Source organism: Zeus faber (assembly GCF_960531495.2).
Source record: "Zeus faber genome assembly, chromosome: 1".
Taxonomy (NCBI): Eukaryota; Metazoa; Chordata; class Actinopteri; order Zeiformes; family Zeidae; genus Zeus; species Zeus faber.
The window spans coordinates 60,810,775-60,834,406 of NC_137193.1; the positions used below are offsets into that span (position 1 = coordinate 60,810,775).

The 23,632-nt window shown below is 47.2% G+C and overlaps 1 protein-coding gene across 1 annotated transcript in view; it reads right to left on the reverse strand.

The window, feature by feature from the left end:
* Positions 1 to 4,432: 4,432 nt before the first annotated feature.
* The window catches only part of LOC307228483 (uncharacterized protein), a gene marked incomplete at both ends in the record, with an annotated part of 68,754 nt that continues 49,554 nt past the window's right edge, over positions 4,433 to 23,632 (reverse strand). The window contains 13 exons of the mRNA XM_079998153.1: positions 4,433 to 4,737; positions 7,435 to 7,508; positions 8,219 to 8,363; positions 8,647 to 8,695; positions 9,018 to 9,215; positions 9,592 to 9,740; positions 12,159 to 12,300; positions 12,866 to 13,123; positions 15,476 to 15,567; positions 16,061 to 16,175; positions 16,799 to 17,134; positions 18,263 to 18,487; positions 23,240 to 23,268. Of these exons, the coding sequence (XP_079854279.1) occupies positions 4,433 to 4,737; positions 7,435 to 7,508; positions 8,219 to 8,363; positions 8,647 to 8,695; positions 9,018 to 9,215; positions 9,592 to 9,740; positions 12,159 to 12,300; positions 12,866 to 13,123; positions 15,476 to 15,567; positions 16,061 to 16,175; positions 16,799 to 17,134; positions 18,263 to 18,487; positions 23,240 to 23,268 (2,117 nt within the window). The remainder of the gene's footprint in view (positions 4,738 to 7,434; positions 7,509 to 8,218; positions 8,364 to 8,646; positions 8,696 to 9,017; positions 9,216 to 9,591; positions 9,741 to 12,158; positions 12,301 to 12,865; positions 13,124 to 15,475; positions 15,568 to 16,060; positions 16,176 to 16,798; positions 17,135 to 18,262; positions 18,488 to 23,239; positions 23,269 to 23,632) is intronic.

Consider the following 23,632-nt stretch of genomic DNA (forward strand, 5'->3'; position numbering starts at 1 on the left):
TTTAGGCGGGAGAGCGACCTCCGAAACACCGGCGACCGACCACGATGAGGCTACAAACGCACGCACACATGCGCGTCGCCGTGCACGGGTTGGGTCATTGTATTTGGTATTTTAGTCGTGTGTGTGTGTGTGTGTGTGTGTGTGTGTGCGTGCGTGGAGCTTTTGGTATTTTCAGTTTTGGCTTTTTCTCTTGTTTTGTTTCAACATTCTGGATCAATGTAAAAATGGAAGCTACGCTTTCACAGTTATCTCCAACCACAAATTAAAAAATAATAATAAAAAATACACAAAATAAATATAAATATAAATACAAATTGCTTATAAATTTTGACAAAAAGGAATAAAAGAAGAAAACAGCAGAGCACAACAAGATATGAAAATACATTGCAATATTACAATATTATACCCCCTTCCCCACCCTACGAGATCCTGCCCTCCCTCCCTCCCTCCCACACACACACACACACACACACACACACACACACACACACACGACTTAAGTAAAAAGCAATGAGTCACAAGCAAAGGAATTAAATAAAAACGAAAAAAACTAAAAATATATACGTATGTTCAGGAATTTTCAGTTTGTTGAGGTTATTCCATAGTTTCTCCGTCCAGGGAAGGAATGAGTGAGAGAACTTCCTCTTCATCTTCCTTGTCCTTGTATTTGGTTTGGTTTTTGGTTTTCTCTTCGGACTCTCTCTTGCACACACGCGCATGCACACACACACACACACACACACACACACACACACACAGCCGTGCGCGCGTAAACACACGCACGCACGCACACACACAGACACACACACACACACACACACAGACACACACACACACACACAGAAGCAGTAGCAGTAGAAGAAGAAGTCCTGGTAGGTTTGGTTTTGGTTCTGGTTTGCTCACTTTTTTGGTATTTTTTCAAAAAATATTTCCTTTTAGTTTGGTCCGCAGGTTCCGGGCACTATTCCTCTTTCTCCTCCTCTCCCTCCTCCTCCCCCCTCCTCCTCCTCCTCTTCCTCCTCCATTTTCCCTGCAGCAGGCCTGGTCCGGTCTTTCCCTTTTGACTGCTTGGTCATCTTCTTGTCCTCCTCCCCCTCTTCTTCATTTATTAATCTCTTTGATCTGATCTTTGGAGGGTAAGGAAGCTGGGGTAGGAGGGCGGGGTGGGGTGGTGGGTGGGCTAGGGAGGTTTTTGGGGGGATAAGGGAGGGGGGATGCTGGCACTGTAAAACTCTTTGTTCAGGGGTGTTTTGTTTTTTTGGTTTGGTTTGGTTTGATCCTTCTGCGGCTGAGGTTGGGTCTGGTGTAGTCTGGACTGATCTTGTTTGGTTGGTGTGGTCTGGACTGGATAGGGACTGGTCAGGTGTAGTCCGGGGTGGCCAGGTCTAGTCTGGGGTGGTCAGGTCTAGTCTGGTCTGGTCTGGTGTAGTCTGGGCTGGTCAGGGGGAGTCTGGTCTGGTCTGGTGCAGTCTGGGGTGGTCAGGTGTAGTCTGGGGTGGTCAGGTGTAATCTGGGGTGGTCAGGTGTACTCTGGGGTGGTCAGGTGTAGTCTGGGGAGGTCAGGTGTAGTCTAGGGTGGTCAGGTGTAGTCCAGGGTGGTCAGGTGTAGTCCGGGGTGGTCAGGGGGAGTCTGGTCTGGTCTGGTGTAGTCTGGGGTGGTCAGGTGTAGTCTGTGGTGGTCAGGGGGAGTCTGGTCTGGTCTGGTGTAGTGTGGGGTGGTCAGGTGTAGTCTGGGTTGGTCAGGTGTGATCTGGGGTGGTCAGGTGTACTCTGGGGTGGTCAGGTGTGTAGTCTGGGGAGGTCAGGTGTAGTCTAGGGTGGTCAGGTGTAGTCCAGGGTGGTCAGGTGTAGTCCGGGGTGGTCAGGGGGAGTCTGGTCTGGTCTGGTGTAGTCCGGGGTGGTCAGGTGTAGTCTGGGGTGGTCAGGTGTAGTCTGGACTGGTCAGGGGGAGTCTGGTCTGGTCTGGTGTATTCTGGGGTGGTCAGGTGTAGTCTAGGGTGGTCAGGTGTAGTCTGGTCTGGTCTGGTGTAGTCTGGGGTGGTCAGGTGTAGTCTAGGGTGGTCAGGTGTAGTCTGGTCTGGTCTGGTGTAGTCTGGGGTGGTCAGGTGTAGTCTGGTCTGGTCTGGGGTGGTCAGGTGTAGTCTGGTCTGGTCAGGTGTAGTCCAGGGTGGTCAGGTGTAGGCTTGGGTGGTCAGGTGTAGTCTGGGGTGGTCAGGTGTAGTCTGGTCTGGTCTGGTGTAGTCTGGGGTGGTCAGGTGTAGTCTAGGGTGGTCAGGTGTAGTCTGGTCTGGTCTGGTGTAGTCTGGGGTGGTCAGGTGTAGTCTGGTCTGGTCTGGGGTGGTCAGGTGTAGTCTGGTCTGGTCAGGTGTAGTCCAGGGTGGTCAGGTGTAGGCTTGGGTGGTCAGGTGTAGTCTGGGGTGGTCAGGTGTAGTCTGGTCTGGTCTGGTGTGGCGTGGTATAGTCAGGACTGGTTAGGCGCTTGTCTCGCGGTTCAGGACGCCACAGACGACGGCACCTGAGGCGAGGCTTTGGTATCCAAACAGGCAGACAAGCATTCTGGGTAATGAGATGATGCAGGGTTGGCCAGCTCTTCCTATAGGCAAGATAAGCGGCCGCCTAGGGCGCCATCTGGAGGGGGCGAGGAGAGGGAGCGTTCGGGACGCAATTTGCGCACCTGTCTCCCTCGCCGACGGCACCGGTGATGCGCCACAGATTACCTAGAGTGGCAAGATGGCTACAGCCAGCCCTGTGTGTGTGTTAAATGTGGATAAGATGACGAGGGATTTGATAACACTGTTGACGATTACAACAAATTGTCTGGATATGAAAGCTCTTTCTAAGTGTAAACAGAAACACATTCATAAACATGGTTGAAACAGCAGTCTGAAATTGTTTTTGTTTTTGGGTTTTCTATTTGTTTAAAGCAGTGTAAAAACACAGTGCGACCATCGGAGTTGAATCAAACATAAAGCAGACCTGGCTCACACAGCATTGGATAGTAGTTTTTAGTTTTGAGTGGGAGGTTTTATTTTTTACATTTTTTACTACTTAAAACTGTCGCTCCCTGATCTGTGAATGAATTATGGGGGTAAGTTTGGGCCGAACCAGGTTCAACTCCGCATGCCAGGTCCGGCCGCCAATTGCATTGGAGCTAACAATTAACAATCTGGTTCTTTGAATGATTTTAATGATTTATTACCATTGCATAACTGCCATAACTTTCACTCCAGGATTTAGAGTCAACCGCCATGTGGCTGGAGCGCAAACATGGAAACCGCTCTACTTTCTGGACTGGGAGCTTTCCACCTGTGCACATTAGGAATCACAGGCTGAGATTAATTACATAAAAACCTGATGTCATCATGTGAAATCAGATGCGCCCTGACTCCGTCCGCCTGCCCCCCCCCCCCTCTACAGGCCAAAACATGCACTACAGGCCCTCTCAGTCAATGCGTGTGTGAGCGGATCCGGTCTGGGGTTTGACTAAGTGTAAAAGCTGCAGAGACAGAAAGAGGTAGGTTGATAATCTGCTTAATAAGAAAAACGATGCAATAGGATGGAAAACCAGAATGAACAATTAAAAAAAACCTGATAAATAAACCGATCATAAAAAAACATGTTGGGTGGCGCATCAGTGAGGGAGCGTGGGAATCCTGAGTGGAATGGGAGACGCTGTGTGTGTGGGGTGGGGTGATCCTGGACGGATCAGAATTCTAAAAAGTCTTTTGAAATAAAGCTTTTCCCTCCGTTGTTTCCCCTTTATTTTTGGTTTTTCAGTTTTTGGTATTTTGGTTATTTGGAGATTTTGGCATGTTTTCTCATTTTTTGTCTTTTGGTTGTTTGTGTGTGTGTGTGTGTGTGTGTGTGTGTGTGTGTGTCTGCGTGTGTGTGTGTTTATGTGTTTCTCTCTCCTGTCTTAACACCAACTGTCCTAACATTCCCTCCTTTCCTGCTATAAAAAGTATTTTTTCTTTTCTCCTTCCTTCCTTCCTTCCTTCCTTCCTTCCTTTCTTCCTTCACACAGTTTTGCTTTGTCTTCTCATCCATGCCCTCGTCGGTTCGTTGGAAAACAGCGACCGCATGCCTTCCTCCGAACCTCCCGCCTCTCCGGCTTTCGTGGCGATCATCAGTAATATTTGGTTTCAAATCTCCCCCTCTTTTCTCCTGTTCTCTCCATCCTGTCCATCCTCTCTTTTTGCCATCTCCTCTCTCTGCACCTCGTCGGTCTGTGTATATTTTTGGCTTCGTTAGACGTCGGCGGTTGGAGAGAGTGTTGCGAGCAGAGATGGATCGGACGGAGATTTGGCTTTGGTTGAAAGGCGAGGTTGTATATTAATATATTTTTTAAAGCTCCGTTAACACTCCACTTCTATCCTTCTTCCTCCTCCTCTTCCTCTTTTTCCGATAGGGTACTTTGGCTGCCGCTCGGGCGTCAATCAGCCATGGTCCCGCCCAAGTGCGGCGGCGAGGATTCACTGAAGGAGCAGAAAGAGGCAGGGCTTGAGCACGGGGAGGCGGAGTCATCTGCGCAGGAGGCGGGGCTCGTGAGGTCCCCACCACCGCGCCCGCCGCCGCCGCTGACTAAACCCGCGGCCAGGTTGGAGCCTGTTGCCATGGGGAGGAGGGCAGGGTGGTTGAGGAAGAGGGAGGGGCGGAGCGAGCTGCCGGCCCCACCCAGAATCATGTGACCCGCCTCGAGGCTGGAGATCTGCAGCTGGCCACCAGAGGCCACCAGAGCTGTAAGGAGGGAAGAGGGGAAGAAGGAGGAGGAGAAGACATACTGTCAGTTTCTGATGCTAGCAACACCCAAAATGTCATTAAATATAATGTTGAGGTGACAGCGAGATCCGGCATAGTTATAATCTAAATTCATATAATAATAATAATAATAATAATAATAATAATAATAACAATAATAACACTAATAATAAAACCAATGATAATATAAATTACTATAATACAATGTTTAACATACATTATAAATAATAAACTTGTAATAACTTAATAGCACCTTGCAAGCAAAGGACATAAAAAACTGGAAGTATAGCACTCGGCATACTTGAAATAACATTAGATATTAATCAGGAGGAGTGGTGAATCTCTGTCTGTCTGTGTTTGGATCACCAAGACACATTTTAAACGCCTGGATCTTTAAATCTGGATTTTCTACTCCCAAGGATTGACAACTGAGATTGCTCCATCCATATTTCCTATTGCCTCTAAATAACGACCAAAGTCATTCTCATCAGTCCATGGTAAAATGTTTAAAAAAAAATGCAGCAAGTAAACAGCAACTTTCCAATTTCAGGTTTCAAAGGGATTTGATAAACAGTGATTTTCATTCCAGCGTTGAAGTTCAGAGACATGAAGACGAAGGTTGAGAGGCGATGGATTGAGCAACACAACATTTACACATGTCACACAATCCACAGTCGCTCCTATGAAATCCGTGCTCTTGTGAAAGGTCGTCTGGTGTGAAATGTGTGGAATGTTCGAAAAATAAATGTGTGGATTCAGGTATTTAAGTTGCCTGCTCCCTGTATTGTCTACTCTTAAAGCTGAGGCTTACGTGATTTTCAAGGCCTATTTGGCAACAATTTGAGATCGGGCTGAGTCCAGGATAGTCTAGGGGGATCCAGGGTAATCCAGGGTGGTCCAGGGTGGTCTAGGCTAGTCCATGGTGGTCCAGGGTGATCCAGGGTGATCCAGGGTGATCCAGGGTGGCCCAGGGTGATCCAAAGTGATCCAGGCTAGTCTAGAGTGGTCTAGGGTGGTCCAGGGTAGTCTATGGTAGTTCAGGGTAGTCACACCGTAGAGTGGATATTGCCGTTGTGTTATCATTGCATTGCACCCGATTAACGGCAATGTGCGCTAAATACAAAGCAAAAACTTCTGGAACAATCTTGTTATGGATCCACTGTGACTCGTACCCACTAAAATAAAAGTATCTCATCACGATCCTCTTCTATCCAAACCACCAGCGGATACACTTCTATCTGGAGTGGCTCTTGTGATAATGGGAGTCTCAAAGTACCGGTACTGGTGTCAAACTGACTTTTCACCCGTCCCATTGTCAGCACACACATTAGGTACTTAATTTAACTGTATTTTGTAATTGTTAAAGCAATGGCGCTTCTCAAATTTTCAATTTTGAAATTTAATAAGCATACACCTACCATAAATGACCGCCTGGTCCCACTGACTATGACACATATTTTTAGATTTGGGGAATTCCACGTCAAAGCAATGATCGCTTCTGCCTTTCCAAATGTACTCAACAAATACAAAATAGTGATACGTCAAAATGAAGTCACTTTGATAAAAAACATCTGCTGCCGTAATTGTCAGAGGACATATTTCTCCGATATTTCTCACCGTATTGCTGGAATTGTCCAAAAAATGATAAAAAAAAGACGGGATCAAAAACATGTTAAAACGTGATCGATCATCAGGAAAACGGTCGGTAATATCAAATGTGTGTGTGAAGAGATTAAAACTCAATTTGACACCAGCACGATCCTTTTACTCCAGCGGTGCTAATACTATAGAGCCTGTTCACCTGGAAAACCCAACATCCCCCCAACGCCTTTTGGACACATTCCCTTCCCTCTCATGTTCGTCCGGGCTCACGTCTCCCTCACCTCGGGTCATTTCCAGTCCTGACCCTCCTAAGCCAGCACTTTCACTTTAAACTTTCAAATCCACTTTCTCTAACAAGCTGTGGCCGTTTCATCAGCGTGGGGCCGAGGGGGAGGCGGAGGCTTCGATGGGCATCAATAGAAGAGGGATGGAGAGTGGAAAATGGAAGGCGCCCCCGATCAGCACTGCGGCACTCGGAGAGGTTTAGACACGAAAGGATTGATTCAAAGTAATGCTTAATTGATTCGGCAGCCGCCCTCTAATCCCTGCCGACGGAGGATTGTGAAACAGCTAGTCAGCCCGCGGGAGTGGACGTCTGGAGGAGTGAGGATAATGGAGGTGTGCTGCGTCCAGCACGTTGACTTCCCTCTGAAGCTTTGCCACAGGGGGGCTCTTGTCCCCCTGTGATAATGCTCGTCCATTGTGCGGGAATCAAATTGAATCTTTCACCATACTGAGCGATTCGAAAAGTTTGTGGCGAGAATGGTGCAACTGCCCTCCATGGAGGGCCACGGGCCGCCGCCATCAAGGGGCTTTCCACATTAATCCATTTCCGGACAGAATGGAGGGAGATGGAAGAGGGTTGAAATGGGAGCGGTCAGCACGACATTTCTAAAATGGAGACCTAAGAAGAGCCATTCAACTGGAGGGGACTGTAGGGGCCTATAGCACTCATGTGACACAAGGGCAGGCACACGCACACGCACATGCACAAACACACACACACACACACACACACACACACACACACACACGCACACACACACACACACACACACACACACACACACAGACCTTGCATGGTGGCCAAGGGATTGCTGCTGAGAAGGGCCTGGCTCCTTCCTGAGCTTACTCCCATCATCGGATTCCTGAAGAGTGGTTTAGCACAGACCCCCAACAAACATACAAGACACACAAAGCACACACGGACAAACAAAAAACACACAAACGCAAATGTGCAAGCAGAGGAAGAGAGAAGAACGTGCAGGTTGAGTTAGTCATTGAATCGGAAAAGCAGATGGTTCCCATGTTGTGATTGTTTTAGACTTGGTTCCCCTTTAACCCTTAAATGGATACTCGCACCCAGATTTAGACGAGAAGGTCGACAATTTAACCCCTATGCCTGCATGCTAACTGTGTTATCCCAATGCAAGGCTGCAGATGGGATCAACTAGCCTAGCCTTGCTTCATACTTCTTTAAATTTTTCCAGTGTGACACCTGGCGTCCATTTCACGAGGTTACAATTTTGACAGATGATTACAGTCTAGATTCCACAAATTCCAAAACACTGACGCATAATATGCAAAAACGGCTTCCAGGTGAGTTGAACAGCAACATGTTCAGGCTGTGGGTGTTCGGTGAGCATGTTGTGACAGGAAGTCAGTGCAGGCGTGTGATTGCTGAGGAGTGTTAGACCTGCAGTGCAACAAGAACTGAAGGGGTCAGTTTGCTTTAAAACTCCTTGGTTGCCATAAAAAATGTTGCACAACCTGTTTTTATTTATTTTTTGTTGTTGCCATCAACCATTCCCTCAGAGAAGACGACAAGATGGACAAAATGGATGAAACGGAAGCTCACCCAGTGCTGAGGCAGTGGGCTGCTATGCTGGGAGGGGCGGGGCTGGCTGTGCTGTGAGGAGGCGTGGTCACCGATGAGGAGGCGGAACCTGACGCCGCCGAACCAATGGGAGTCAGAGGGCGGGCCGAGGGTGACGGACTAGTAGCTGGGAGGGAGGAAAGGAGGGAAAAGAGGTTGACCTTTTTTTTGATTGTGGTAGTGGGTCAGTAACGATGGTATTTGAAGTATTTATTATCCGGGATCTGCCAGAATTTTAACCGGACCGACCAAATTTCTATTTGACGATAACATTTCTGACTCCACCTTGGCTTTTTCCCAACTAATTGTATCCCAAACGTTGCCCGAGCCTCCTTTAATCACACTCGAAACACAACATTTAACTTGGAGTCGTCGGCGTAGGAGTAGAGGCAGAGTTCCACCAAACTGACCTGTTGTGCTGAGGCTGGTGGAAACCTGGGACAGAGCCTGACTGGACATCTGCAGGGGAGAGAGACAGAGACATTTCGGAAGAGAGAGAGAGAAATATAAGAACAGAAAGACAGAGAGAGGACAGACAGAGACAAGAAAATTAGTGTAACCTGAGAGGTGATGGTGTTGTTGTGAACTCGGCGGTGTTGAAACAAACAAAGCCATCACGTGGTACTTCAAATGGGGTGGTGGGTGGGGTGTCTACATTGATGAATTGAATTGGGTGCAGGACACTGGTGTGACCCCCGGGGGTCTGATGGATGTAAGGACAGTGAGGGGTACAGTGGGTAAGCGCTCAGGGTGTGGGGAGGCAGTGGTGACTGGGCCGTACCATGTGCGGGCTGTAGCAGGGGGGTTTGTGCGTCACGACAGGCGGGGTCTGGGTGGGCAGGGGCGGGGTTGCGCTGCTGGAGGGGTTGATGCGTTTCTCTTTCTGCCGGCGGTTGCAGAACCAGACGCGGATCACCTCCTTCTCCATGTTGAGCTGCTCCGCCATCAGCAGGATCTCCTCCGAGGTAGGCTTCTGGTTCTGGAAAGGGCGGAGGAATTAGGCCTGATCCACACCGAATATCTAGTCGCATCCGACAGTCGGATCATCCCGCCTAGTGGCCGTCGGATGAACTGCATCTGAGTCTTGCGTCACAAAATATGTCAGGGAAAATGGGAGAGGTTGTTCTTTCCAGAACAGTGGGAGCAGTTTGCCAGTTAATTTGGTGCCATTCAATAAAAAACTTGACAGATTTGTACAAAATTTGAACGCATCCCGGAGCCTAGCCATCGAAATGAATGGACTTCCGTTTGGATGCCGTCGTTTGTCAGATTTGGTGTGAAGCAAGCTTTGGACATGGAGATGGAGGAGAAAACACAAAAAGAGGGAGAGACAGAGAGAGAAACTATTCGCTTACTGCGATAAAGTTGCGCTCTAAGGCCACGCGGACGTTGGTCTCGATGCTGGTGCGTTTCTTCCTGCGCCGCCCCGGCAACCCCTCGAAGCCCAGCATGGGGGAGGAGAGGGAGGAGGGGCTCGGCAGCATGCTGTCAACCGCCATGGTCTCTGAGGAAAGAGAGAGAGAGAGAAAGAGAGAGAGAGAGAGAGAGATGTACAGAAAGAAAGAAATTATCAAATTATTTTGTCCATGAGTCTAAAATGTATCATCTCGCTTGTTAGTTAGTTTAATTCAAATTTTTTTTGGGCTATACTGGACTTTTTTTTTTTTTTTTAACCTGTGCTGTCAGCATGCTGGGCATACAACACAGAGTATTTGTATGCCATTTGCATCCAGGACAGAGTTAGTCTGCCAGTGGAGTTCAAGTTCTCAACCTGCAATGCAACTCTTTATTAATTCTTAAATCATCAAGAACTGCTGCAGTAACTCTGTCCTGTGGATGCCCTGTAGAATGACAAGAGCACAGTTTTGGTTATGGAGAGCCACCACCAACCCCCCTCTTTGGAGAACTATTTATCATGTTTGGGTCTATAAACAACTGATCACTACTCCAAGAGGGGGAGAATCACCACGGTGAGACAAATAAACATAGAAACAAACATTTACACAAAAACATGAACATTGGAAGACAACATGTATTGAAAAACTGAATTAGGTCCAGAAAAACTGGAACTACAACTGGTCACGTGGCCTCTTGCTGTCAAAGTTATGGCAGCAAATGAGGGAGGAAAGGAGAGGAAAGCAACCCTGGTTGCTGGGGTGCACTCCAAGCAGGTGTGCATGTGTGCGTGCGTACGTGTGTGTGTAAGATGTCCACCGGTGAGTGTACATGACTTATCCCCATTGGTACTGGTGTAGAAGGTCGGTATTATGTCCCGGCGCCTCCAAGAAGTGCAAGGGGCCCCGAAGCCCCCCTGAACTCCACAGCCCCGCGGACAACCCCCGGCTGCAGGAGATCCCCGGGTACCCCACCCTGCGGCCACGAGAGACCCCTGGGCCCCCAGAGAAGCCAGAGGGCCATGGAGCAACGGCCAGCCCGAGGAGCATGACCAAGTCCCAGGCAGCATGAGGAGACCCTGCACTCCAGGGGCGCACACATACAACCAACCCCTGGGCGCAGGCACAAGACGCAGCCGCCGGCACAGAACCCGGGCCCGACCAGACGCCCCCCCCGGCATGAGTGCCGAGTGACCATACACGTAGCAGCAAGTGCCCAGCGTGGGGCACCTGGATGTTACACCTGACCGCCCCCCGGCCAACCGCACCCCCACACCAACATGCCAGCGACCAGCCACCCCGAAAAAAAAAAGAAAAGAAAAAGAAAAACCCCAGTGCCCAATGTGTGCTGTTGGGAACTGCAGTTAAAATTGCGGGGTTGGGGGTGCGAGTCCTTAAGGCAAGTCGAACCGGGATCACTCGCACACCTCCTGTCCCGCAGGCCCTGGTCTAATGGAGTGTTGTTTGGAGTAGGATTGGTGTGCCAGTGTATGTGTTCCAAGCACATGTGAGTGGGATTATATTTTTTGTGACGGACGAGAAGCACGCTTGGGCAGGAGTGTGAGAGGCAGCATGTCTCCCCCCACCCCAACCTCGGAGACAGGCCAGCTCAACTCAGGCAAAGGAGCAGGCATCACCACCCAGACCACCAAACTCCCCCGTGGGGCCCCGGGATCCCCCAAGAACACCGGCCCACGCACCACGGATGTCCCCAGAGCCGCCCGGACAGCCACCCAAACGTGAAGTCCCGGCAGACCAGGATGGCCCCCACATGCCCCAAAACGCAACGACATTGCACCGACTTAGGAAGACTCAAGTATTAAATGATGGAGTTATGTCAGTGATAAAAGTAGCCCATATCTCATTAAATGAATCAACATGGTTTTGGGATATTGACCATAGTTTTTCCATTGAGATGTAATCTATTAATAACTGCAACCATTGGGATGTGGTGAGATTATCTCTCTTTTTCCAATTGAGTAATATTGTTTTCTTGGCCACTGTTAAGGCGATCAAAATGGGTTGGTGGTGTTTCAGTGGTGGGTCGACTGAGGAGAGGTCACCGAGAAGACATATAGACGGGGAGAATGGAATGCTGCGACCCAGAAGGGTTGATAGCTTCTTGGTGATGTTGGTCCAGGATGCTAGGATAGGTGGGCAGAGCCAGAAGGCATGAAGTAGTCATCTCTGGTATCAAGGGAACAGTGGGAGCAAATGTCTTCATCCACAAAACCCTATACTGGACTTTTATTAGACTGTAATCTCACTCCCAACATGAAAAAAATGCACATTTATTTAGAAGTTGCTCTTTCGCATTTGAAAAAATAAAAAATAAAATAATTCTGATGACTCAGAATTGAGATTATTTTCCTCAGGATTCTTCCTCGCATTGTTCGTAATAATTGTATAAAAATTGTGATTTGTTCTCAGAATTCTGAGATTAATTTCTGAACTCCAATTATTATTTTTTTACCTGGTGTTTTCCATGCGGACAAAGAGAGACAAAACAGCCGCCCAAACCCGCTCACCTGCGTCACTGAGCCACTTCTCCAGCAGCGGCTTCAGCTTGCACATGTTCTTGAAGCTGAGGTTCAAGGCCTCGAAGCGGGAGATGGTTGTCTGGCTGAAATCATTGCCGTAAAGCTTTCCCATCGCCATGCCAACGTCTCCCTGACGGAGCGGAGGAGAGAGGGAAGGGTTTGGAGGACGGTGTGTTTGAGACTGTCATCATTTTCAAGGCATTCATGGCAGGTATATTATTTTCCTGTTGCAAAGTACTTTGTTGCAAAGTCGTGCGTGGAGTTCAACCTTGAGGAAATTTGACATGGAAATTTGACCATTATTTACACTTGAGAGAGGCTGCACCTCTCCCGCGATTGGGCCGTGGTTTCAGCGACTTCAGCAGACACGCCCCCAGCATCTCAGAGCAGAGGGAACTGCTTTTTTTTTTTTTCATAATTTTTAAACCAAATTTCATATACTTGGCAACATATTTAATCATTCAAATTCTGCTGGGGGTTTATAACACATTTTTCTATTCTATTCTATTCATTTTTTGAAATATGTGACAAACACATATTTATTGGTTCCTTAATGAGAGAACATGTTAAAAAGCATTCCCGCCCTGAATAGCACTTTTACATGCAAGCAGATATACACATACGAAAACATATTAGTATTGAAGGACTTGTAGATACTGTAAAATCAACCCTCAACCCGCCCTTTGTTCATGTACCTGCGTGAAGCCCAGTTTGATTCGCCGCTGCTTGAAAGTGCGGGCAAACTGCTCCAGTTCCTCCAAGTCGCTGGGCTCCTCCCCTCCCATGGGACCTCCGTGACCCCTTGGGGTGAAGCCGGCGGTCAGGGGCGAAGCCAAGGCTCCGCCCGAGGCCGAGGTGCCACCTCCGGAGGCCACGGCGCCGCCGCCGCTGCCGATGGAGGAGACCACGGAACCAGCGCTGCTGCCAACTGGCAAGTCCACACTCTTCTCCCTCTGCAACGACAACACGAAACGATCGCCACGGCAACGCTAGAGTGAGTAAAAATTACAAGAAAAAAACAAATGCTACTTTTTGGACCCGTTAAACCACTGACAACAAGAACTGCAGAGTCGTGGTCACACACATGATTCCCTTAAGAAGACACAACTTGCTGATTTGGAATGGCGTACCATGTACCACACATTCCATACCAGCTCCAGTTCCTTTCAGCACGTTGAGGGTTGATGACGACACTGCATGGAAACTTTATTCATTCTGTTTGCATACCACAATATTTCACCCTGGTTCTTTTCGCATATTACTCGATGGAAACTCCGGTTTCAGACATACTAATGAATTTCACATGCTTATGTGCCGTACGCCAATTCAGACGCAACATCTATCTCTTCCATTGTTTTGTCCTTTACGAATGTACCCCCACCAAAAGTGAGTGCAGACAAGATTTGAAGGCACAGGACATAGGAAAAGCTGTTTTTTTAATGCTATTGATTTCTGACTTTTGAGAAGCTGCCAGAGAAGTTTTGCCATTCAAGTTAATCAACAAATCTATTCAAGGCAAATTACTGCGCAATCCTGGCAACGTTTGCCTAACATTTCAACAGGGAACTGCTGGTGTTGGTGCGTCATTGTCATCAAACAGTCTTTCTGAGCACATCAAGTGTTCTAAGTATAAAGGTCCCACCCTTGGCAGGCATTAACAAAGAATGAAAAATGTTTTTCTTTTACTGACGCTATCATGTGGGAGTCAGAGCGCACATCAAACAAGGATGCTGCAACTCCGCTGAAGGCGCTTGACAGCTGCAATGTGAGCCGAGAGCACGTTCCCTCCTGGATCTCCGAGCACAACTCTGAGGTCAACCACTCCTGCGACATCTAATCACTTGCGGTGCCCTACCCAAGCGCAAACAACCGTCGGCTTGTGGGGAAAACGCATAAACAACCCCGGAGCAAAACTGCCCCAGCACGGGAGCGTGACCCGGGTTATCCTCTGAATGGCGACTAATAAACCAGAACGATGCATCGCACGTCTTCATTTACATGAGCCGTTTCCGTGCATAAAGAGCACGGCAAGGACGGGCCACGTGGCGTCCTGCGCGAAACGACTCCATCACGTCCCTAATGAAAGATCCATAAGGATTGCTCTGCGTGTGAGAAGGCATGAAGGCATTATGTTATGGCTGATAAATGGAGAGACGGGTGGATGGAGGTGAATATGTTTCCACCATCCACGGTGCTCGTTCTATTCAGGAGCATATTTATGAAATTGAGCGATAAGCCGTGGGTGTAATGATTACATATCCAGCTGTAGCCGAGGATTTATGCACCTACTATAACTTTACTGAGTGTTGGATATGAGAACGATTTCTTGCCTGAACCAGCGAGTCTGTGACTGAAATGTAAACATCATTTGAGCGATTTGTGCTGCCTCGCTCACGTTACACGTGAGGCTCCATCGGTTTCGTCTGCCTAAAGAGCAGCGCTCAATGTGACAGTTAACCGCCTTTCCCACAGGCTTCTGTTTTTTGTTTTTTTATTATTTTACTTGGAGTGGTGAACATCAGTCCCACAGGCAGTTGCTCTTAGGGGATCATTGGGTGAACAGAAGGAGTTTAAGTTCAGACCGTGCAGAAAAAGCCCCCAGTAAGGCATCTCTCTCACTCCATGGCGGTCTAATCATAAACGGTTGTCGCTCTCTTAGAGGGCTTTCAACGACATCTCGACCGACCTACCTACTTCCAATGGACCATTTTCTTAAGTTCTGCAACTTTTTGACAGGAGCCGGCAAAAAACAGCAGTGTAGGTGTAGTTGGTGCAGGTGCGAACAGAGCTCTACAATAGTATGCACTAAACATGTCATCCGGACCATTTACAAGACATGTTGACTGTGACCTCTGCGTAACATGAACGGTGTAAGTGCAGGAAAATCAACGTAAACACTTCGGTCCAGGAAAATGAACGGTGGCCTTGAGGACGAGGCCAGAACCCAAGGAGGAACATGGGGTGATGATCACCTATGTTTTTGAACGGCTAAGCAGAATGCACTTACATGAAGACACATTTAAGGAGAACACTCAGTGCACTCCTAAAGTGCTTTATCCATGTAAGGCCACCACCTGTTGTCAATGGATACGTTGCACAGATCACTTGAGAAACCACTATTGGTTCATTCGCTGCAAATGAAAAATATACAAAGTAACAAATGGACTGCGGACCAGTGGACCGTCTCTTAGTTTGGCATTTTCGGTTTTTCTCCTACAGACATTAACTAGACATACATGTTAATGACATAGACAGAGCACTGATACAAACCTGCTACGATACAAATACTTCCAAAGGTTTCCTACCTGTGCTTGGAGCCCCAGGCGGGGCGGGGTGGTCAGGAGGGCCCCCGGATTTTGCTGAGGTAGCTGGATCAGATTCGGTGTCGAGAGCAAGCCTGTGGACGGACAATGATTTGAGACGATTCAATCAACCAACCAATCAATCAATCAGTCAGTCAGTTAGTCATGAATGTTATTAAAAGACATGCAAGCTTTATTGCTCTCCAAGAAAACCTTTGTCAAAATCAACAAAACCACCAGTACCATCGGTTGAGTCAAAGTATTTTTCTAGTACATTTACGCCTCTTTCCGCCCTCAAAGACCTGGAGGCTTTTTTTTCTTTTTTGGGCACAGGACTAGTACGACAGCATTCAATGGAGGATTGCAGCCGTAGCTCAAGGCAAAGCGAGGCCGTGCTCCTTATGAGGTCCTTACTATGACTATAACTTCTCTGTTTTCCTATTATATAAATATACATTGTTTATATATATATATATATATATATATATATATATATATATATATATACACACTGTATGTATGTATATATATATATATATACTGTTTACTGTATATATACACATCTATACACATTTAAGGTGGGTGTACCCTGCTGTGGCTGCTGGCCCTGTGCTGGCTGAGACAGGAGGAACTGGGCAGGAGACTGGAGCGGGTGACCTGGCATCAGAACCAGCTGCTGGAGCTGCAACAACTGCTGGATGTCCTACAAAGCATAGACAGAGGAATAGACAGACAGACAGGGAGACCGCCGGAGGACAGACAGACAGACAGTCAGAAAGACCAATCTATGACTTAGATGTTAATATATCAACACAGACCAGAGGACAACACCCCTATGGAAGGTATTCTGTATCGCAATTCGCAAATATACATAATATAACCACACATCTTAATTTTCATCTTACTTCTTACCTGTGTTGTGGAAACCATTTCAGAAATACACGTAGCACAATTTATATGTATATATTTGTTTTTATCACTTACAATTTCACACTGAAGCAGGCATTGAAATGGTTGATTCACGTGTGTATCACTTTCCATTTTCATTTGTGATTTCTGACACACATGTCCCCTCGGCTGGGTTTGGTGAGGAGGAGAGGGGAGGGGAGGGGAGGGGAGGGGTGGTGGTGGTGGTAGTGGGGTTGGAGAGGATGCACTGTCTAGATCCTGGAGCGGAGTACAATGGACTCTCCCTGATTCACCGACTCATTTTATGACATATATTTGTGAATTGTGATACAGAATTCCTTTCATACTCACCCGGGTGGAGTGTGAGTGTCCGCCGTGTGAACGCGGAGTATGGCCAGATAATTTGGCTGCGCTTACCTGGGCAGTGAGCTGGATTGGCTGGGACAGGGCGAGCTGTGGTGGGGGCGGTGCTTGTGGCAGGGCTGGGGGCGGAGCTTGGGCCTGCTGCTCCTGCTTGCTTTGCTGCTGCTGCTGGGCCTGTGATTGGCTCTGCTGCTGCTGTTGCTGCTGGTTGGCTTGTTGCTGCGTGGCCTGGTGTGCGGCGTGGGCAGCGTGTGCAGCCTGGGCGGCGTGTGCGGCGTGCGCGGCATGTGCCGCGTGTGCAGCGTTGGACTGCTGGACGGCGGCAGCCAGGAGCTGAGCCTGAGCCTGCTGCAGGAGCAACTGCTGCTGGGCTGGGAGGAGAGCTGCAAGCTGAGGGGGTGGGTGAAGTAGGATTAATAAATATATGTATATCTATTAATAAATATATGTCAAGAAATGTGTCAAGAAATGTATTAATAAATATATACTTCAAAAAAATGTGCCAAGAAATCAATTAATAAATATATATTTCAATAAATGTGTCAATAAATGTATAAATATATATTTGTCAATAAATGGCAGTATATGTATAAAATATAAACATTTCAAAACACATACACAATAAATACATGTTCCCAGTATTACGTATTTGCTTATGGTTATTGTTACCAGTAATCCTAATTTAGGAAGATTGTATACAGTGATATCTCTGGAATGTCTTTAAATTCTGACAGTGATGTTATTGGGTTTTAATTTCATAGAACTCACTCTGGTGCCTGTCAGTTGTCCTCAGAAGTATACAATATATATTTATGATGTTTAATACGCGCTTTGCGCTTTGTTTAATCCAATTGTCCTCTGGTAAAATAATACTTGCCACTTTGTACTTTTAATGGTCTCAGAGTTTGTATCTTATATTCCTTTAGTCAAAGTCTAATCGTGACTATATCTGTATTTGACAGTATTTTGGGAAGGTTTGAGTTATTGACTCACGTGATTTGTGTACTCCGTCAACTCGCGCATGGCGAGGTGGCGATTGTTGATCACAAACTCCTTCCACAATACAGAACCGATTTGGATGAAACTTGAACGACGCAATGTTGGAACTGCCTCGAATAAAAATAGCATTTATTTTGTCTGTGGGTTTGTCAAACATGACATCCAGTAAAGTCTGATGTCAGTCCCATCTACATGGGCCGCCATCTTTGTGCAGACCCGGTTGTTGACCAATCACTAGACTGCAATGCTATCATGTGATGTGTGCAAGCCGTCATTAGCGCATGTCACGCGATGACAAAAAGTACTTTTTTACTTAATTATTCCACAATAATGGACTGATCTGGATCAAACTTAAATGATGGCATGTCGGAACTGCCCCGAATACATGAACAAAAACATTAGGGCTCCCGACCCTTCAGGGCTGGACCCCTAAATATATCAATGAGAGTGCATGTGTGCGTGTGTGTGTGTGTGTGTGTGTGTGTGTGTGTGTGTGTGTGACTGCGTGTGTGTACCTACCCCTGCTAACTGACTGCCGGCCAGCATTAGCTGTGTGTGATGTTGTTGTTGTTGTTGTTGTTGTTGTTGTTGTTGTTGTTGCTGCTGCTGCTGCTGCTGCTGCTGCTGCTGCTGCTGCTGCTGTTGTTGTTGTTGTTGTTGTTGTTGTTGTTGTTGTTGTGCTGGGGTGGGAGGGGGGTGAGGTGAGGTGTCCTGGGTCACCTCAGGACACTCCTCGCTCTTTCCCTGGGGAAAAAACATAATCATAAACATACACATCTTCTGTGTTTGCAGGCTCTTCAGGCTCTTCAGAGTCTGAATATTGAATATTGAACAATGCAACAAGGTAGCCCACAATGCAACAAGGTAGCCCACAATGCAACAAGGTAGCCCACAATGCCACAAGGTAGCCGACACCGGAACAAGGTAGCCGACACTACAATAAGGTGGCCACCACAACAACAAAGTGGTGCAACAAGGTAGCCACAACTGCAACAACGTAGCCGGCACTACAGCAAAGTAGCCACTACTTCAACTCAATAGCCGACACAAGGTAACTGGCAGGCAACAAGGCAGCTGCCACTAAAACAAGGTTGTGCAAAAAGGTAGCCGACACTGCAACAAGATAGCCAAAATTATAATAAGGTGGCCACCACAACAAGAAGGTAGTGCAACAAGGTAGTCACAACTGCAATAATGTAGCCAGCACTTCAACAAAGAACCCGGTACTGCAACAATGTAGCCGACACTACAACAACGTGGCCGACAAACAACACCGTGGCGGACACAACAACAACGTGGCTGACACTACAACAACCTAGCCGACACTACAACAATGTGGCCAACACAACAACGTTGCCAACATTACAACGTGGCCGACACAACAACAACGTGGCCAACACTACAACGTGGCCGACATTACAACACCATGGCCGACACTACAACGTGGCCGATATTACAACAACATGGCCGACACTACAACGTGGTTAACATTACAACAACGTGGCCGACACTACAACAACGTGGCCGACACTACAACGTGGCTAACATTACAAGAACGTGGCTGACACTACAACAACGTGGCCGCCACTACAACAACGTAGCCGACACCACAACAACGTGACTGACATTACAATAACGTGGCCAACACAACAATAACCTGGCTGACACTATGTGGCCGACATTACAACAAGGTGGCCAACACTACAACAACCTGGCTGACATTACAATGTGGCCGACACAAAAAAAACGTGGCTGAAACTACAACAACGTGGCCGACACAACAATGCGGCCAACATTACAACAAAGTGGCTAAAACTACAACAACCTGGCCGACACGACAAAAATGTGGCCGACACTACAAAAATGTGGCCGACACTACAACAACGTGGCAAACACTACAACGTGGCTGACATTACAACAACGTGGCCGACATGACAACAATGTGGCCGACACTACAACTACGTGGCTGACACTACAACAACGTGGCTGACATTACAACAACGTGGCCGACCCTACAACAACGTGACCGACACTGCAACAACCTGGCGACACTACAAAAATGTGGCTGACAGTACGTGGCCGACATTGCAACAACGTGGCCGACACTACAACAATGTGGCTGACGCTATGTGGCCGACACTACAACAACGTGGCCGACACTACAACAACGTGGCCGACACTACAACGTGGCCGATATTACAACAATGTGGCCGACACTACAACAACGTGGCCGACACTACAACAACGTGGCGACACAACAACAACGTGGCCGATACTACAACGTGGCCAACACTACAACAACGTGGCCGACATTACAACAACGTGGCTGACACTCCAACGTGGCTGACATTACAACAACGTGGCTGACAAGACAACAATGTAACCGACACTAAAGCAATGAAGCCAACATTGCGCGGAATGAAGGACATGAATCCAGGTGGAGAGGTGGCTGCGACTGGCAATGGTAGTTATTACCAGGCAGTGGTCATTATTTCGAAATGATTAACGGCTGATTGCCCCTATTGACCAATTAGAACGGAGTACTCCACAGAGCAATAGTGTATTAAATATCTAGATATATAAATGGTATATATCTATAAATCTTTACTGTATATCTATATACATAGGATCATTAAGCAGTTTAGGTTGTGAAGTTATTTCACTCAAACCTTTAATGCTGAAGTAAATCAAACTACTTTAACACCTCTCGTTCTCTCTCTCTTCCTCCATCTTCCTTCGCTCTCTCAGGTAATAAATGACAAATTTTACCTATCCTTCCTCCAACGTCACCACACTCCAGCGAGAAGCATCTCAGACATGTTGACCTCTTACCTCTAGCCCATCACCACCCAAACCATTAGCCCTTCACCCTCTGAAATGTTCTCTCTCTCCCTCTGAAACCCTCGCTCTCCTCTTCATTCCTGTTGTGTCACTGTGCCGCTGGTTTCCACGGAAGGGGGCGGAGTCAACAATTTCACAATTTTCATTTTTTACTGACATTATGCAACGCCTCCAATAGCCTCAGTGGAGGCTGGCCACCACACACACACACGCACATACACACACGCACGCACGCACGCACGCACGCACGCACGCACGCACGCACGCACGCACGCACACACACACACACACACACACACACACAAACTTGAAGGCTACAAAAGTTACATTTATGTTGTAGTCTACAACAGTTTTATTAATGCACAAGCACAATCCATTAAAAAATCTTGTGTTTTATTTATTTTAATTTGCTTATTTTTTATATAGAAAAAAATATACCTTTATTATTTGATGATTTTATTTCAGGGAGAAAAAATGTGAAAAATATATATTGTTAAAAATATATATTGCTGCGCCCCTGTGTAGATCTGGTTGCACTTCGCCTCTCTCTCAGTGCCAAAACTCAGTACATACACCAATAAGCCTAGGCCTAGGGCTTGCGGGACGGTTGGGGTGTGAGCTATGTGGGGGGAGATGCGGCGGGCAGAGCAATCTGGCACATCACGCTCCTGCTCCAACGTGCTTCTCTTCCCTCCGGAAACTTGAATTCCACTCATCTTAGCCTAGAACACATACACTCACACAGCAATCCGACTCTGAACAACACTCCACCAGACCAGGGTCTAGGGGGCTGGAGGGGTGCAAGTGATTCGGGTTCAACTTTCTTGGAGGGCTTGCACCCCCACCCCACAACCTTTAACTGGAATTGCCGACAGCACATATTGACCACTGGGGTTTTGGGTGGTCTGGTGGGTTAGTGTGGGGCCGCGGTTGACCGGGGGGCGGCCAGGTGGGCCTCCTGCCGGGTGGGCTGGAGTCCTGGCGGCTTGAGCCTGGTTGTTTCTGGTGTGCTGCGACCTGACGGGGCCACAGAGAGCGTCGCCGGGTGCCTTCCGGGGCCCCTGGGGGGCCACTTGCTGTTGTGGTTGTGGGTTGGGGCTGTGTTTTGTGCCTGCACATGGGGGTGCGCTGTATGTGTGCGCCTCGGAGCCGGGCGTGGGGGTTCTTCTGTGGCTGCAGGACGAGGTGCTCGGGGCTTTCCTGCAGCTGTGTCTATGTAGCTGCGGGGCTCGGGGGGCTTCGGGGCCCTTTCCGCTGCTTGGAGGCGGACACACGCACACACGCACACACACATGCACACACACGGACACACACACGTAAACACACACACACACACGCAAGCATGCAAGCACATAGGCACACACACACACACACACACACACGCAAACAAAGACGCACAGACACACACACACACACACATACACACACACGCAAACAAAGACGCACACACACACACACTCACACACACACACACACACACACAGGTGCGCTCACCTGGCTTGGCAGGGCGGGTGACAGGCTAAAGGGACTGGTCCTGATTCGCTGTAGCTGAAATCACATGGATCATCAACACTCAGCTCTCATATGCAAATCAGATTTCATTGATCAAAAAATAAAAATATACACATCCAGAATATGCAAATCAAAGCCTGATCAAACAAACCACAGCTCTCTCTTAAGGATACAATAACAAAGTTGAGTGTATTCACTGCACACGCTTTAGTGTCAAAAAAGTAAATAAATGTAAAAAAACAGAGAACCTCAGCTTAAACAAATAAAATACTCACACTTTTCAATAAATTAAAATGTGTGTTAACCAAGTACAACAGCACGAAATAAAGGAAATCTACTAGTTACAGATATAATAATAATAATAATAATAAGAAGAAGAAGAAGAAGAAGAACAATAATAATAATAATAATAATAATAATAATAATAATAATAATAATAATAATGATAATAATAATAATAATAATAATAATAATAATAATAATAATAATAATAAATATAGCTGCAGACCACGATACACGGGGTCCAGTATATTTGTTTTTAGGTATGTGAGACATTGTTTTTTTTTGTTGTGAAATGCATAGCGACATAGCGGTTCAAATACTTTTTCCGTTCTTCTGCATGAAATAGTTTTAAATTCTAAAATTCAGAGAATTTTCCTGAAACAATATCAATCGGGGATCCAGTCCTATGGGCTGTACCCTTAATAACAATAAAAATATAGCTACAGGCAGTAATCCGCAGGGTCCAGTTTAGTCTGGTTTTGTACGTATTGTAGTTTTCCGGGTTCTCTGAAAAGCAGCACGATTTTCCCAGTTGACGTTTGAACGCAGCATGGGCTCCCCCTCGATCTGTCATCAACTGGTTGCTTGTCTTGTGGAGCAACCACTATGCGAATGCTCCGAATGCTAATGAGCGCCCAGAGACGGAAACTGGACTTACAGTATATGAATAGGTTCATTAGGTCACAAAGCGCCCCGCCCCTGAAATTAATCAAGTTGCCTCAACATTCTTCTACTTCCGGTAAAATGACGACAGTTTTTCACTAATTTCTGCTCCAAATGTAGATCGATATAGATCACAGTCAAACCGGAAGACATCTGAAACCTGCTGCTGGACCCCTAATTATAATATAACAAACTCACCTTGTCATCAGGGCTGTTTCGGTCAGAGTCTGAAATACAAAAAAATGATGTGAAACTTTAACTTTGTGTGTGTGCGTGTGTTTGTATGTGTGAGTGTGTGTGTGTGTGTGTGTGTGTGTGTGCGTGTGTGTGTGTGTGTGTGTGTGTGTGTGTGTGAGTGTGTGTGTGTGCGTGTCATGCTAGATTCCCACAGTCGATTCACTGAAAACCATCATCAGGGTATTTCAAGGGAAGCGGAAAAATGGAGTTTGAACAGCACTTTGATGTTTCCTGAAGGCGTCCAGACACACCCTAGTCAGTGTGACCACATGCCAACAAACCAAATTTGGGACAGAGAGTAGTTAGTTTCTGTGGGACAATGTGGGATGCGCTATATAATGATATAATGCACAT